This window comes from Trifolium pratense, linkage group LG7 (assembly GCF_020283565.1).
Source record: "Trifolium pratense cultivar HEN17-A07 linkage group LG7, ARS_RC_1.1, whole genome shotgun sequence".
Classification (NCBI taxonomy): Eukaryota; Viridiplantae; Streptophyta; class Magnoliopsida; order Fabales; family Fabaceae; genus Trifolium; species Trifolium pratense.
Genome location: NC_060065.1, coordinates 11083684 through 11100372, shown reverse-complemented (window position 1 = coordinate 11100372; position 16689 = coordinate 11083684). Strand labels below are relative to the sequence as shown.

General features: G+C 30.4%; 2 protein-coding genes across 3 annotated transcripts; both read left to right on the top strand.

The window, feature by feature from the left end:
• Positions 1-868: 868 nt before the first annotated feature.
• On the top strand, positions 869-6435 carry LOC123896945 (low affinity sulfate transporter 3-like). Of its 2 annotated transcripts, none has more exons than XM_045947387.1 (12): positions 869-1496; positions 1620-1668; positions 1806-2013; positions 2278-2467; positions 2831-2896; positions 3000-3230; positions 3422-3548; positions 4221-4507; positions 5402-5595; positions 5677-5759; positions 5864-5940; positions 6037-6435. In XM_045947387.1, the coding sequence occupies exons 1-12, from the start codon at positions 1182-1184 to the stop codon at positions 6178-6180; spliced, it is 1971 nt and encodes a 656-aa protein (XP_045803343.1). In that variant the 5' UTR covers positions 869-1181; the 3' UTR covers positions 6181-6435. The 2 variants fall into 2 exon arrangements, with proteins under 2 accessions (XP_045803343.1, XP_045803344.1); XM_045947388.1 differs by having other exon boundaries at positions 1436-1496; positions 1620-1672.
• An 8707-nt stretch (positions 6436-15142) lies between these two features.
• Positions 15143-15760, top strand: LOC123895840 (LOB domain-containing protein 25-like). The gene has a single exon (XM_045946317.1). The coding sequence runs from the start codon at positions 15143-15145 to the stop codon at positions 15758-15760; it is 618 nt and encodes a 205-aa protein (XP_045802273.1).
• Positions 15761-16689: the final 929 nt, after the last annotated feature.

Below are 16689 nucleotides of genomic sequence, written 5' to 3'. Positions count from 1 at the left end.
GCATGGTGGATCCCATTGATGTGTTAAATTCAGAGATACTTAATAATATAAACTCAACATTTTATTTCTAATGCTACCCCTCAAGTTAAAACTCACTACTTTACAAAAATTAACTTTGAAAATAAATCAAACCAACTAATGTCACAACCACAGGGAGAATAGCAACTAGCAGAAGTAGAGGGAGAAGTACAATCAATCAGAAGAATCAATAAAAGGAGAAATGCAATCAATCAGAAGGAAATCAGCGGGGAGAAACCATCAGACGGAAGAAAATCAACAAGAAGAAGCTATCAGACAAATTAATCATCGAAAAAAAGCATTCAAACAGAGAGAAATCGTCATAAAGAAACTTCCAATCAAAAAGAAAAGAGAAAAGAGAAATACAAAGAAACCAAAGGAGGCTATACCAAATGAAATCAATAGAGAGAACACGATCCGAAGAGAATCATTTTATTTTTCTTTTTGATTTCGTACCCAAATTATCAACAAGATGCCAAAGGACATACAATGCAAACGAGATAACCAAACAATTGCAAAACCAAAACTCAAAAACAATTCCATCCTCAGACACAAACAAGAACCTCAAACGGTGGCCTCCAACATTTAAACGGTGGCCAACCAAATCCTTATGAACTTCATTCCCCTTTCTTAAAAGAAAACAAAACCACCACTTTTTTTTATCGTACATTTTACCATCCGAATAGTCAATTATAAATACATCTTTTTATCATGGACAATTTAATAATTATAATATCCAAAAATACATATTAATTACACTATCAACTTTTCTTAATATGTGAGAAAAATATTAATGAAGACTTATAATAAAGGACAGATGGAGTATTATTACAATGGTAACTTTTGAGATATAATTAATATTTGAAAACAGAGAAAAGCAATAATTGGTAAGCATAAATAGAGAGGGGAATCATACTCATCTTCATATCTTTCAGACATTCCCAACTTTATAGATTAACCAATCTAAGCATTGCCACAAAACACAAGTATCCTCTAAGTCACAACCTTCAAAGAATAATAATCTCTGTGCTTCCCCTTTCAAGCACAATTATCCACATCAAATTGACCCTTAAATGACCACTGAATTGACAATTGACATGAATCTACATTATTGTTAAGTACTAATAAGAGTTCACCCAAACACTTCAATTTCAACAACAAAAATGACTTCATTTCCTTCTGATTCTTTCAACATGAGAGTCACAGAAGATGGAAATCTTCATCTTGAAGATACAGAGAGGTCACAGTGGATAATAAACTCTCCAAATCCACCACCTCTATGGAAAAAGCTTATTACTTCACTCAAGAATAATAAGTTTTTTTCTTCATCTAAGAAGAAAACAACTTGCCATGAAAATGCTTTTTCTTTCTTTAGTAGTTTATTTCCAATCCTTGGTTTGTTCAAAAACTATGATGCTTTCAAGTTTAAAGATGATTTACTAGCTGGTTTGACTCTTGCTAGCTTAAGCATACCTCAGGTATATATATATATATATTCACAAACATTACTTTTATTTTTATTTTTAATTAGATTAATGAATCAGATGCATAAATAACTTACTTTATTATTACATTTGTCTAATTTATATCTAATGTTGCAGAGTATTGGATATGCTAATTTAGCAAAACTTGATCCTCAATATGGCTTATGTAGGTATCTTACTTTAATTGTCTATATTTATAATTTTATATACTACTATAACTATACTATAAGATGCAAGCTTTTATGGTATGAATATTTTGTAATATAAATTACTTATTTTAATTATTTTTTATTTGTTTTTCAGACACAAGTGTGGTTCCTCCTCTTATCTATGCTGTGATGGGGAGTTCAAGAGAAATTGCAATTGGACCTGTAGCTGTAGTGTCACTGCTGCTATCAACCCTTTGTCACAAAGTGGTTGATCCAGAGTTAAATCATGATGATTACAGAAATTTTGTTTTTACTGTAACATTATTTGCTGGAATCTTTCAAGTTGCATTTGGAGTTTTCAGGTACTAGTAGTTAATTTAACTATTTTAATTTTCTCGTAAATTAAATGTGTAGATTGACGCTGAACTTGGTATGGAGAACCACGATTCGACCTCCCGCAACTGTGATCGGGAGGGGGCTGAAACCACTTAATACCAGAACTCACCCTAAATCAGATTAGGCGGTCCAGTGAACTGGATAGAGTTGGTGAAAACCAAAACAAAAACTGTGTAGATTGATTAATTTCCTTAAGTAGTAGTTTAATTATTGTCCAAAATCTGCTGCAGGTTGGGATTTCTTGTGGATTTTCTGTCACATGCAGCACTTGTTGGTTTCATGGCTGGTGCAGCCATCATGATTGGTCTTCAACAGCTTAAAGGGTTGCTTGGGATTAGTAACTTTACCAATAAATCTGATGTTGTTTCTGTTTTGGAATCTGTTTATAAATCACTCCATCACCAAATTCCATCTGGAGAAGTAAGTACTTTTTTCATCTTCAAAACACAACGAGGAAATAGTCAATTTTCATCGCTAAATGTGTGAATTTGTATCACTATAATCTCTGAATATGTGGACTAGGATTAACTACAGTACCATTTAACACATTTTGGCGCATTAAGCGATTTCAACAGTTAATTTTAAAGTCTAAACTGACTAACAGAACTTATATACATTTTGACTACATTGACAACTCTATGCACGTACAAGGGCCAAATGCATGTTTACTCAAATAAAGACAATTAACAAAAAAGGGTCATAAATTATAAATTTTGGACAGAACTATTTTTATGTGACTTTTGTTCATAATTGACATTATTTTTTGTTTTATTATATTGACAGTGGTACCCTCTGAATTTTGTCATTGGAAGTTCATTCCTGATTTTCCTTTTGATTGCAAGATTTATGGTAAGTAATGCAATATTTTTGACATCTAAATTTCCACTAGTACAAAATGCATCTGATTTTATTTTAGTTTCTAATGATATATGTAAAATTTATATTGTTTCAGGGCAAGAAAAACAAAAAGCTATTCTGGTTGCCAGCTATTGCTCCTCTTGTATCAGTTATATTATCAACTTTTATTGTGTATATATCCAAAGCTGATAAGAATGGGGTTAATATAGTAAAACATGTCAAAAGAGGCCTTAATCCAAGCTCAATTCATCAATTACAACTCAATGGTGAACATGTTGGACAAGCAGCTAAAATTGGATTCATTTCTGCTGTTATTGCTCTCACTGTATGTTAATTCACAACCTTATTTATTGACATAAATTTTGTGAGATTTTTTGCGAGAACTTAAGAAAATAGCTTACGATAATTTTCATATATTTTTTATAACTTATTTTCATAAATTTTCCAATATACGTAATTTATAGAAACTAGTAACAATCACTTATGCAATAAGTGCTTATCAATTTTGGTTTATAGGAAGCAATGGCTGTTGGTAGATCTTTTGCTTCAATTAAAGGATACCATCTTGATGGAAACAAAGAAATGTTAGCAATGGGTTGTGGGAACATTGCAGGATCATTCACTTCATGCTATGTTGCAACAGGTGAGTGGTTACTTTTTATCTTTCCAATTAATTAAATAGTAAAAATGTGTAAAATTTTGACTTGTGTTAATTAGGAAAATACTTTTCTTAAAATAAATAAAAGCTAATCTTAAAGAGTTTGTGTTTCAATGAACAAAGCCAAGTTCAGTACTAGAAACATTGAAGCACTAAGGAAAATTATAATCATAAGTAAATTAAAAGTACAAACAAAAGTGTCTCTTTTTTATCATAAAAGTACTGCTAACAAAAGTTAAAGAAATAAAAAGTGAAATTTAGTTTCTAATCATTTTTATGGATCAGATTAGATTATTCTATTTTGATATTAGTTTGAGTGAAACCAAACTCAGATTTCTTAAGTAATGTCTTATTCAACTCTTCCGAAAGAAAATCAATCGTTAGTTGGTTTAGAGGTGATTGCGTTAGACTCGGTAGGGAGGACCACAGTTCAATCCCCTGCAACCGTGATCGGAAAAAGCTGAAACCACTTGATGTCAGAATTGACCTCGATATTAGTGGTGAAAATAAAAAATATTATGAATGAAATTTTTTTATTAAGCGCAGAGGCCTAATTGAAAGAGGTCATTCTCAAAACGTCCGTGAATACTTCATACCAATAACATATTGTCAAAAATTTGTTTTATACTAGTTGGTTAAATTCTTAAACACTTGCAGGTTCATTTTCAAGGACTGCAGTAAATTTCAGTGCAAGATGTCAATCATCAATATCAAATATTGTGATGGCAGTGACAGTGATTCTGTGCTTGGAATTGTTTACAAGACTGTTATATTACACACCTATGGCTATACTAGCTTCTATAATCCTCTCTGCTCTTCCAGGATTAATTGACATTAGAGAAGCTTGTTATATATGGAAGGTTGACAAGTTTGACTTTTTTGCTTGCATTGGTGCTTTCTTTGGTGTCTTGCTTGTATCCGTAGAAACTGGTCTTCTTGTGGCTGTAAGTTCTTCATCCCTTACTTAAAAGTCCCTAACACAACATAATCTATTTCTTTATATGTATGTTTATAGAAAAATATGCTGCAACTTCAAAAAATTGGAAAATGATAAAAATTATTTTTAATTCATAAAGTAACACTAATTAATAACTCTAATTCTAAATATAAGAGGCCGTCTAGTCAGTCAACAAAAATTATTTTAGACCAAAATACATTATTCCTTGATTCAACTATCTCTTATATTATATTTAAGATTGAAATAGAGTAGTATTTTAATACTATTATTACTAGTATGGTCTTGTTCTATACTACTAGCTTACTTGTCAAGCTTATAGTTTAGATTATGGCCCACAAATATGGCCTTATATACTTGTTAGATTACTTGTTAGTTCTATTATTGTTGCAAGACTTCTCTTCACAAAATTGAAAATCTTCGTCCGATTTTCATTTTTGTGTTTGATTAAAGACTTTAGAATGCGATTTTTAAAAAAAAAAAATTCCGTTAAAAATACTAGTTGAACTACGAAAATTTTGGAAAACACATTTTAAAGTTTTTATTCAAGGGTAAAATTAAAAATTTAGAAGAAAAAAAGAGTCATACTCATATATAGGTGGAAAAGAATTTTTCTTATTGAAATTTGATTCTATATTATCAATTATGTTTGAATTACTACTTCTGATTTTAAATATATACGAGCCTTTTGAAATATTTAAATCTTTTTTATAAGACCACTTTCAAATGTTTAAGTATTAATATATATTTATAATTATGATACTTTTTTTTTTCCTAAAAATTGATAAAAAAAAAAAAGTTTATATAGTTAATTTCTTAATTATGCTAGTGTTATACAATTAAAAAAAAGCATTAAGTATAATTGAAATGTTTGTTTTTGAAGGTGTCAATTTCGTTTTTAAAGATAATAATACAATCAATTAGACCTGGAATAGAAGTTCTAGGTAGAATTCCAACAACACAAGCCTTCTGTGATATTAGTCAATATCCCATGGCTACAACCACTCCAGGCATCTTGGTTCTTCGTATAAGTTCTGGCTCACTCTGCTTTGCAAATGCTAATGTTGTTAGAGAAAGGTAATTAAACATTATTTTATTGAGATTATAAATTTTTATTAATTTCTAACCTTCCAAATTAAAATTACTTAATTGTTTCAGAATACTCAAATGGGTCACTCATGAAGATGGACTTAAAGAAACTACTAAGGGAAATGTCCAAGCAATAATATTGGATATGACTAGTGAGTCTCAAAACTCATGATTATAATACTAAATATATAAAAATTATTCCATTAAGATTTTGAATTTATTAGTGAATGATCTTATAATTTTTTTTTTTTTATAGATTTGATGAATGTTGATACTTCTGGAATTATAGTACTGGAGGAATTGTACAAGAGGTTACTCTCTCGTGGCATAAAAGTGAGACTATCGTGATTCTGTTAAAATCACCGTCAATTCATAAATACATAAAATCTAATTATTAAAAGGGTTTGTTATTTTATTTTTATTTTGCAGTTTGCTATGGTGAACCCAAGGTGGCTAGTAATTCACAAGCTTAAAGTGGCACACTTTGTAGATAAAGTTGGGAAAGAATGGGTTTTCTTTACTGTTGCTGAAGCTGTGGATGCATGCTTATCTTATAAATTTGCTAATCCATGATTTGGAACATGATTTCATGGGCCTTTATCTGTAATTTAGAAGGTTTCTATTCTCACCCTCCAAATTTAACTTCTCGCGCAAAAAACGCTTTACCGAAATTTTCTGTGTATTTTTGCGTAAAAAGAAAAACTTGGAGAATGGGAAGAGAAACTATTTGTAATTCATACGGCATAATTGAAATTACAAATAGGTCCGTAGAGTTGTGTATTATATATTTTCTCGTATAAAATGTCGCTATATATGTTTTGGATTGTAGTATTTCATTATACTAGGGAATTCTATGTAATGTCCTAATAATAATAATAATAATATCAAAAGGAAAAAAATGGGAAGTACATGTCCTATTTGCAAAGTATCATTGTTATGCCGTTGAAAATCTAGCCTTTGTCTACACGGACAATTTATAAGGGTGTTTATTCTATATTTGGATTTGGAAGCACAAAATCAAAAAATAAAAATAAAATGCATGCACAAAAATTAAATTGTCTGCATATTACAAGACTAAAAGTATTATAAACTTTTTTTTTTCTTTTTTTCATTTGTGCGAAAAAACAAATCTTTTTTTTTAGTGTGAAAACTTATGTTTCAGTTCTAGCATCAAGTGGTTTCAGCAGCCTCCTTCTGATCGCAGTTGTGGGGATCAAATCAAACAGTGGTCCTTATTATCAAGTCCAGCGTCAATCACCACTGAACCAACTAACGATTGGTTGTTTGCACTATAGATGAGATTGGTCGTACGTCAACGAACCTTGTTCTAACACTATCTTTTCATTACTAATTTTCTACACACTTAATAAAAACATTAGTGCACAAAATTATTCTCTTATGCTTTGGTATCATCAAAACTCCTTAGGTTATAGTTGCAGAATCAACTTTGTCCCAACATCATTAATATCTGACTAATTCATATTTTTTCCCATTGAAAGAGGCAGTACTAACTTGCCCAAAGTTAGAGACAACGTTTTAGGTTTGAAAGAGGTTTTCATAATCTTTTCTTTTTGACATGCTCCACAAAGAGTATCTGAGTGAAATTTCAAGTCTGGAAGACTTTTGACAAGTTTTAACTTGTTAAGCTTAGAGATTAATCTTGAGTTAGCATGTTCTAAACGTTTATGTCAAATCCATTTTTTATTACTTGTTGACAAACAACCTCTTGATCAGTCAATTCATAAATCGAGAGTAGTCCAATCTCTTTGCATTTCCAAATAATTTTTACATAATCACTCAAGATTACAATTTTCTTAAGCACACATGTAATGTAAGAGACTTCTCAACGCTCAAGCCCACATACAAGAGACTTCTATATATGCTCAGTTTGCTTTAATTTGTTTAATATCAACCAAATGGTTCATAAATTTACCACATGTCATGAATTTATAATACAATCAACAGGACTAACTCGGGAAGTGAAGGGAAATGGGTCCATAAATTTGCCATATTAATGTTTTACAATTACTCCCACCTACAATATTCTTTATTAAGGAGTAAGGACATATCAGTCACCAAAAGAATTCTGGAGGGTGTTCGAGAGGAGCGACTGCATATGACATCAAAATTTTAGGGGGCACTGATTTTTTTAAACTTTACTGTGTGCATATGTGCGTGCGTGCACTCGCGTGTGCGTGTGTGTTAAAATAAATAAATTAAATAATGATATAATTAAATTTTAAAATAAATTTAAACTCTTATGATATTGATAGTGAAATCTATTTGAAGAGTTAGGAGTTATCAGAGAGATTCTAACAATTGAAAGTATAATCTTTAACTTTTCTTGAAAATTATAAAAAGTAGACACACGTATTACATTACAATAAAATTAAACTTATACTACTCGTATAAAAATTATATTATTTATAATACGTGTGTCTACGTTTTTATAAATTTTACGCGGATCTACGTTTTTATATAAAAAGTAGACACGTGTACGTTTATATAATATTTTCAGTTTTGATATTAAAGTTACTAGATAAAATCCAATTGTAAAAAGGTCAATAACCACTTATTAAAAGAAAATATACAATATTTTTATTTATCTTTGATATTAATTTTTTTATGTTATTTGTATTTAAATGTACAGATGATGATGATGATAATGGTGTTTATTATCACAGTATTCTATTCGGTGAAGAGTGATCATGCATAGCCGATTCAGTACACATTTTCCAACATTACGTACAACCCCCTCCTCCTCTAGCTTACCACACTTCGCCACCTCCAACTACTTCGACGGGTGGGAAGAAAGGTTTATCGGACGACCTGACCAAAGTAATAGTTTTATTAATTACTGTAATTGGCTTTTTTATTTTTAGTACGCATTTCCCAACATTTCCAACAGCCCCCCTCCTCCTCTTGCTTACCACACTTCGCCACCTCCAGCTACTTCGACAGGTGGGAAGAAAGGTTTATCAGACGACATGACTAAAGTAATAGTTTTAATAATTTCTCTAATTGGCATTTTTATTTTTATTTACACAAGCCACAAATGTAGAGGCCGCCGGTAATGGGTGTCAGAGATTTGTATTTATAAAGAGAATATTTTATATTATAGAAACCTACTGTATAACTTCCTTGATCATCTTTCAATATATCATATCATTATTATTGTCATGCTAGTATTTTTATAACATAGTTTGTTTTTGTACAAACAATTTTATTTATTTATTCCCGTGTATTATATTTATAATTTTATATTATAAATAGATCCATGCATAGCCGATTCAGTACGCATTTTTCAACATTACGTACAACCCCCCTCCTCCTCTTGCTTACCACACTTCGCCACCTCCAACTACTTTGATGGGTGGGAAGAAAGGTTTATCGGACGAACTGACCAAAGTAATAGTTTTATTAATTAATGTAATTGGCTTTTTTATTTTTATTTACATCACCCGCAAATGTAGAGCTCGAAGGTGATGGGTGTTAATATCAAGATGAGTCAAATATATGGCTAGCTGTGAATTAGTCAGGAATATATATTTATCACAGCAAAATTTAATTATATAATTATTTAGTTTATTTATTTTAACATGCACGCACACGTGAGTGCATGCACGCACGCACATGCGAGTGCACACACGCACATATGCACACGGTAAATTTTAAAAAAACCAGTGCCCCTAAAATCTTGATGCTCCATGCAGTCGCTCCTCTTGAATACCCTCCAGAACCCTCCTAGTAAGTATAATCTTTAATTTTTCTTGAAAATTATAAAAAGTAGACACACGTATTAATATATAATATTAATACAGGACAATAAAATTAAACCTATACTACTCATATAAAAGTATACTATTTATCATACGTGTGTCTACGTTTTTATAATTTCTACGCGGATCTACGTTTTTATATAAAAAGTAGATACGTGTATTTATCTACGTTTTTAAAATATTTTCAGTTTTGATATTAAAGTTACTAGATAAAATCCAATTGTAAAAAGGTCAATAACCACTTATTAAAAAAAATATACAATATTTTTATTTATCTTTGATATTAATTTTTTGTTGTTATTTGAATTTAAATGTACAGATGATGATGATAATGGTGTTTATTATCACAATACTCTGTTCGGTGAAGAGTGATCATGCATAGCCGATTCAGTACGCATTTTCCAACATTACGTACAACCCCCCTCCTCCTCTTGCTTACCACACTTCGCCACCTCCAACTACTTCGACGGGTGGGAAGAAAGGTTTATCGGACGACCTGACCAAAGTAATTGTTTTATTAATTACTGTAATTGACTTTTTTATTTTTAGTACGCATTTCCAAACATTTCCAACATTACCTACAACCCTCCTCCTCCTCTTGCTTACCACACTTCGCCACCTCCAGCTACTTCGACGGGTGGGAAGAAAGGTTTATCAGACGACATGACTAAAGTAATAGTTTTAATAATTTCTCTAATTGGCATTTTATTTTTATTTACACCAGCCACAAATGTAGAGGCCACCGGTAATGGGTGTCAGAGATTTGTATTTAAAAAGAGAATATTTTATATTATAGAAACCTGCTCTATAACTTCCTTGATCATCTTTCAATATATCATATCATTATTATTGTCATGCTAGTATTTTTATAACATAGTTTGTTTTTGTACAAACAATTTTATTTATTTATTCTCGTGTATTATATTTATAATTTTATATTATAAATAGATCCATTCCTGTCTATTTGTTAGGAAGTAGGATCTTTTACCGGGGCTCCCGCACGGAACATTATCATGTTAGTCCCGGTTACGTCTTAAGTGTGAGAATGTTTAAGTAATTATTTTCTTGGAAATATACTTTAGATAAAAAAAAATCTATATATTTATTCTCTTAATTTAATGTAAGCTCTGGGTGAAATTTTAGAACAGACAGTGTATAAAAGTATACACCGTTAAAAACAAATAGTTTATAAAAATATGTCATTGTGACATTATAATATTTCCGAATTATTTTATGTGTTTTTAGTTTATAATGAGCTGAGGATTGAACTCATGACCTATAAAATACTATCCAAACCCCTCACCACTAGACTAGACCAAACCTAGTGGCTTGAATTATTTTATGTGTGCTTTGATAGTATTTTTATTTTGTGTAGACCGATAATTATTACTCTCTCTGTTCATTTTTATTTGTCGTTTTAGAGAACAAAAATATCAAATTAAGAAAGTATGTTTTTGCATCGTATCTTCCTATTATACCCTAATTTTAATTCACCAAATAATTTTTTTTTTGCACAAACTTTCTCTTTCCAATAAATTTAATATATTATATAAAAAAACAAATTAAATATGTTATGTACCCAAAAAAAAATTAAAAAAATGTTTAGTTTTTCAAATATATAGCATTAATTAGTTTTATTGAAAGGAGGCCATAATAGACAGAATATAACCTTAAATTATCAAAACGACAAATAATTTGAAACAATTTTTTTCTTCTAAAACAACAAATAAAAAGGAACATAAGGGTAGTAATATATTGAATTTAAGAAAAGTAATTTTAGATATCAATTATGAAATATTTTAATAGGCTATGATAATATTTTAGTACGCTAGTATAAATAAAATAAAGGCTAAATTGCACTTTTGACCCCCTAAGTTTCAGAAAGTTGCAATTTTGGCCCTCTATGTTTCAAAATAGCAGTTCTAGCCCCCTATCTTTACCCCTTTTGCAAAAGGTCAATTTTGACCAAGTCAATGCTGATGTTGCTAGTCACTTAAGTGACTCAGCTGCCACGTCAGGTTTTTTTTTTCAATCTAGTAATTATTATTAAAATGAAAAATAAAAAATAAAGGGAGAGGAAGAAGTCAACGCAGCTGTCTGTGTTAGTTTGTTTTGTTAGCCGGAAGGTCCATTCTCTTGTATAAACCATCACTCAACTCAAACTGTTCGTTTTGAAGTCATCTATGCCAATATTTGATGTTTGTCTCAAGATTAAAATTTCATGTAAGTGATGCCGCAAGATAGCAAGTTATGCAAAAATTTAAATGGAATTAGACAGCAATTTGGTTGAATAAAAAAAGACTACTGTTCTGCATCTTGTTTAATTTGTGGATCTTATTGCAGAATTTTTCACTTTGCACCCTCTTGAATCCTCCCTATATTTTTGTTAGGATGAAATAACATAAACTCCAAAACCACTCTTCTTAGAAAATGCATTGTATCATATGTAAATATATGTAACATAGATCAACCGGAACCACAATGTTTTTGAAGATGTCTCATATTATATAAAATTGTTCAATGAACAAAAACATAACACAAAGATGAATTCTGCAGTGGTTTATATGAAAGATTATCATATGAACAGTAATTTGGGGACTTGAAAATTTTGGTCCCTTCTCTTGTATAAAACAGAGTCAGATTAGAATAAAAAAAATATTGGTCCCTTCTCTTGTATGCAAGATGATCTCACTTGACTTCTTCTTATCTTTTTTTTTTTTTTAAATTATTTTATTTTAATTATTAGATGAAAAAAATGTGACGTCACAGCTGAGTCAGTTAAGTGACTTGCCACATCAGCGTTGACTTGGTTAAAATTGAACTTTTACAAAATGAGGTAAAGATAGGAGGCTAGAAGTGCTATTTTGAAACATAGAGGGTCAAAATCACAACTTTCTGAAACTTAGGGGGTCAAAAGTGCAATTTAACCTAAAATAAATAAAGAACGGTTATCAAGGTACCAAAAATTGGGGCGTCACATATTCCTTCAGTATCAATGAGTCTATTACAGTAGAAACTCTTTAAATTAATAATGTCAGGACCGGATAAATTTATTAATTTAGAGAGTTATTAATTTATCGATAAATTAATAATTATTAATTTAAAGAGTTTTTAAGTAATTATACTGTACATACCAAATAAAAAGGCAAATTAGTCTATGCCTCTTAGAATTACGTTGCAGCGAACCTTGAGACTCAACGTAAATTAGTAACTACTGTGTTCATATGCATTGAAAATCAATAATGACTTTTGAAGTACAGCAAATGTAAACAAGAGGAACAAATGTGTTCAATGTAGTAAATGTAAACAAGAGGAACAAATGTGTTCAATGTATTATTAAACTATTGAATCATATTTCAATAGAGTGTAATATCTTTTTTTCAGTTTCTATGAATTATTAATTTATGATTTTCTTGGGATCGAAAATTATAAAGGGATCTCCCGAAAAATTATTATCTTATTATTTTATCGAGTTTTTCAATTTTTTATATTGGCCCAAGTCGGGACCGGACATATTTATTATTTTAGAGAGTTTATTAATTTACCGAATATTAATTTAAAGAGTTTCTACTGTATTATACTATATTTCTGTCATTGCTAGAATATTCAGAAAAACTTTTCAAAAACAAAGCACAATTAAAAAAACATAACCAACACGGTTTATTTTCTATATAAACAAAATGAAAATGATAGAAAATAATAAATAAATATCCCAGGTAAAATAAATTGCCTTGTCAAAGAATTTTTTTTGTTTTAAAATTTTAGTTGTATTCATTATATGTCGACTTGCGTAACTTTGACGAAATATAATTCGAAAACAGTCATTTTTGTCTCTCAATGTGTAATCTGCAGTCATTCTAATCCCTGACTAAAAAAAACTATTAAATAGTCTCCGACTCTGCATTCTTGTAGTCAGTTTGGTACTTGACGTTAAATTTGGTTGTTAACTTGAGAATACTTCAAATATTATCGGACTAATTGAGGTTCGAATTATAATTTCTTCACTTTCACATATTTAAATTAAAGTGTGTGAGTCTAATCACTAGACTATTAAAAAAAACTTTGTTGAATTGAAAAATATGATATTCAATAAAAAAAAAAATTTAAGTGTTTATATATATATATATATATATATATATATATATATATAGAGTCAGGATCCGTTGACACCAACTAGTTTGACACCAAATGTTACACCTCTCAATAACGTTTTAACCGATATAAATTTTATAAAATCCACCGTTGGATTGAAAGTTTACATCATATAGATCATTTGTGTAAAATTTCAAATAAATCCAAAATCATTTGATATGTTATTGAGATACATCAAAATTAACGGTTTTTGTTACACCAAATGTTTACACCTCTCAATAACGTTTTAACCGATATAAATTTTATAAAATCAACCGTTGGATTGAAAGTTTACATCATATAGATCATTTGTGTAAAATTTCAGACAAATCCAAAATCATTTGATATGCTATTGAGACACATAAATATTAACGGCATTTAAAAAAATACAAAAACCGTTAATTTTGATGTATCTCAATAACATATCAAATGATTTTGGATTTATTTGAAATTTTACACAAATGATCTATATGATGTAAACTTTCAATCCAACGGTGGATTTTATAAAATTTATATCGGTTAAAACGTTATTGAGAGGTGTAACATTTGGTGTCAAACTAGTTGGTGTCAACGGATCCTGACTATATATATATATATATATATATATATATTTCTAAAATAATTACACATGAGTGAAAAGCAAACGGGCAACAAGCTGCGCCGCCAATCCTTTTTGGATGACAAAATCAATCCTTTTGAAAACTACATTCAAAGACCTAGGAGAGACAATATTGCTATGCATGATCCTTTGAACTCTTTTTAAAAGATCAGCAGCATCTGGTGTTAGGAAGCCAAAAGTGTCAAACGCAATGGTATAAAAGCGTGTTGATTGTCAAAGCACGCTCTCTCATGTTTGACCATTTTGCTTGAAGTGGCTTTAAGGGCCGCTTGTCCCACAATAAAATCCACTAGCCTCAATCCCACAAGTGGGGAAACACCAGTCAAGTCCACACAAGCATGCTTCCTTCCTGTCCAACCATACACTAGAACATCTGCGGGTTTAAGCGTCGATCTCCCTTCTTGCGGGTCAGTCAAAAAGAAAGTTCATAGGCTTCATGCTTATATTTGAAGTCTGAAAGCTCCCTACAATGAACTGCATGATCTCCAAATTGATCCAGACATGCTTTACGACAAACAAAATATTATTATTAATGAAAAAATAAAAATTATTATTAATGAAATGAATTAAGCTTATTGTGTAAAAAAATAAAAAAATAAAAATGATCTCGGATATTATTATTTTGGACACTTTTATCCAAATTCCAACACATAATCTGATAACCACGTCTACGAATTTTTTGTCCTAATTATTAATTCATCTAAAAAAAATCAATCCATTCCTAAAACAAAACAAACAAAAAATTTCCAAAAATAATTGATTAAAGTAAATAATACAAAATTTGAAAAAGGAAAATAAAATTTGAAAATAGTATGACTTTGATGACAGTAAAAAATTTGTTACCGAAAAATTCGCATCGTGGGTGTGTACTACGTACTATATCACTCACTACGTGTTGCAACAACACATTCAAATAACAAACAAATCCACTACCATCACAATTTCATTCTCTCTCCATCAACACAACAACAACAACATCGTATTTTCAGGAACAACAATAACAATAATGTCGTCGTGGAATAATAATTCTCCGTGTGCAGCGTGCAAGATTCAGCGAAGAAAATGCACACAAGAATGTATTTTTGCACCATATTTTCCGCCAGATAATCCTCAAAAATTTGCTTATGTACACAAAGTCTTTGGCGCTAGTAACGTTGCAAAGTTACTCAACGAGGTTAATATTTCACAGCGTGAAGATGCTGTTAAGTCATTAGCTTATGAAGCAGAAGCGCGTTTGAGAGATCCTGTTTATGGTTGTGTTGGTCTTATTTCACATCTTCAGACTAAACTCAGAGACTTGCAAAATGAACTTGTTAATGCCAAGAAAGAACTTGCTTCTTTTCATTCACCACCACAGCCGCCACTGCTTCTGCCGCCGGCTGCGGCGACTGGAAGTTCTTATTTTTCCTTCGGTTCTTCTTCTGCTCAACAGCGTCATCATGAGATTTTCAACTTCAGCGGTAATAATAATAATATTAATAACTCATTTTCTAGCTTTCAAATGCACCCTTTTCAGAATCAGTTGATGATTTCATCATCATCATCATCACAGCCACAAACACAAATCCATAACCAGTTTTTCTCAAAGAAGATGTTGAAGGAAGAAAGACAGAATCTTGATTAGGGTATGATTACTGTTCTATTTGTTTGATTGGTTTTTACTATTTTGCCCTTTCTTTTTTATTTTTCTTAAATGTTCTTTTGGTTTTGAAATTTGTATATGGTGATACGATTTTCATAGTTTTCAACACTTTTTAATGCTGAAAGCTTCAATTTTTAAGGATTTGCAGCAAAAAAGGACCTTGATTTATGTATTTATTACTAATTTACTGATCAATGGAGTCAGAATTTAAGACTAGTTTCTAATTATGGCGTTTTTGGGATGATTTTCCAGTCATTAGTGTTAACTAATCATGGGTTAGGACTTGGGACTTGGTATTAATTGGTCATTCTCACACAAATACTATGTAAAGCTTCAATTTTTAAGGACCTTGATTTGTGTATTTACTAATTTAATCAATAAGAATTTAAGATTTCTAATTCTGGCCTTTTTGGGATGATTTTCCAGTAATTAGTGTTGATTAATCAAGGGTTTGTATTTTTGCTATCATTTGATCATTCTCACACACACTAATATATGAATATATGAAAACCAACATGTCAAAATTGTTTCTTTGACCTTCCTATTGAAAAAAATTCATTTCTTTGTGCATTAAACAAGCTTTATTTGATTGGAGTTTTTCCTATTTTTGTGCGAATTATGATTCAATTTTTATAATATACTTTCTGTTTCTGTACTTTGATTAAATGCTTTATTAATTTTTGTTCTGGTCTATTTTGAGTCAACTAAGCTCAACATTTAAGCTCAACATTTATTTCTAATTACTTTAATCTATTCTAATTTTGTTGTGCAGCTTAATTCTTACCAATCTGAGACAAACAGGTGCAAAGGACAAACAGCTATACATATTTGCAGTATAAGAAGAAAGGAAGCTGGGAGAGATAGATAGGGGTTATGAGACTATCTAGTGCTACATTGTTTTATGAGCTTGA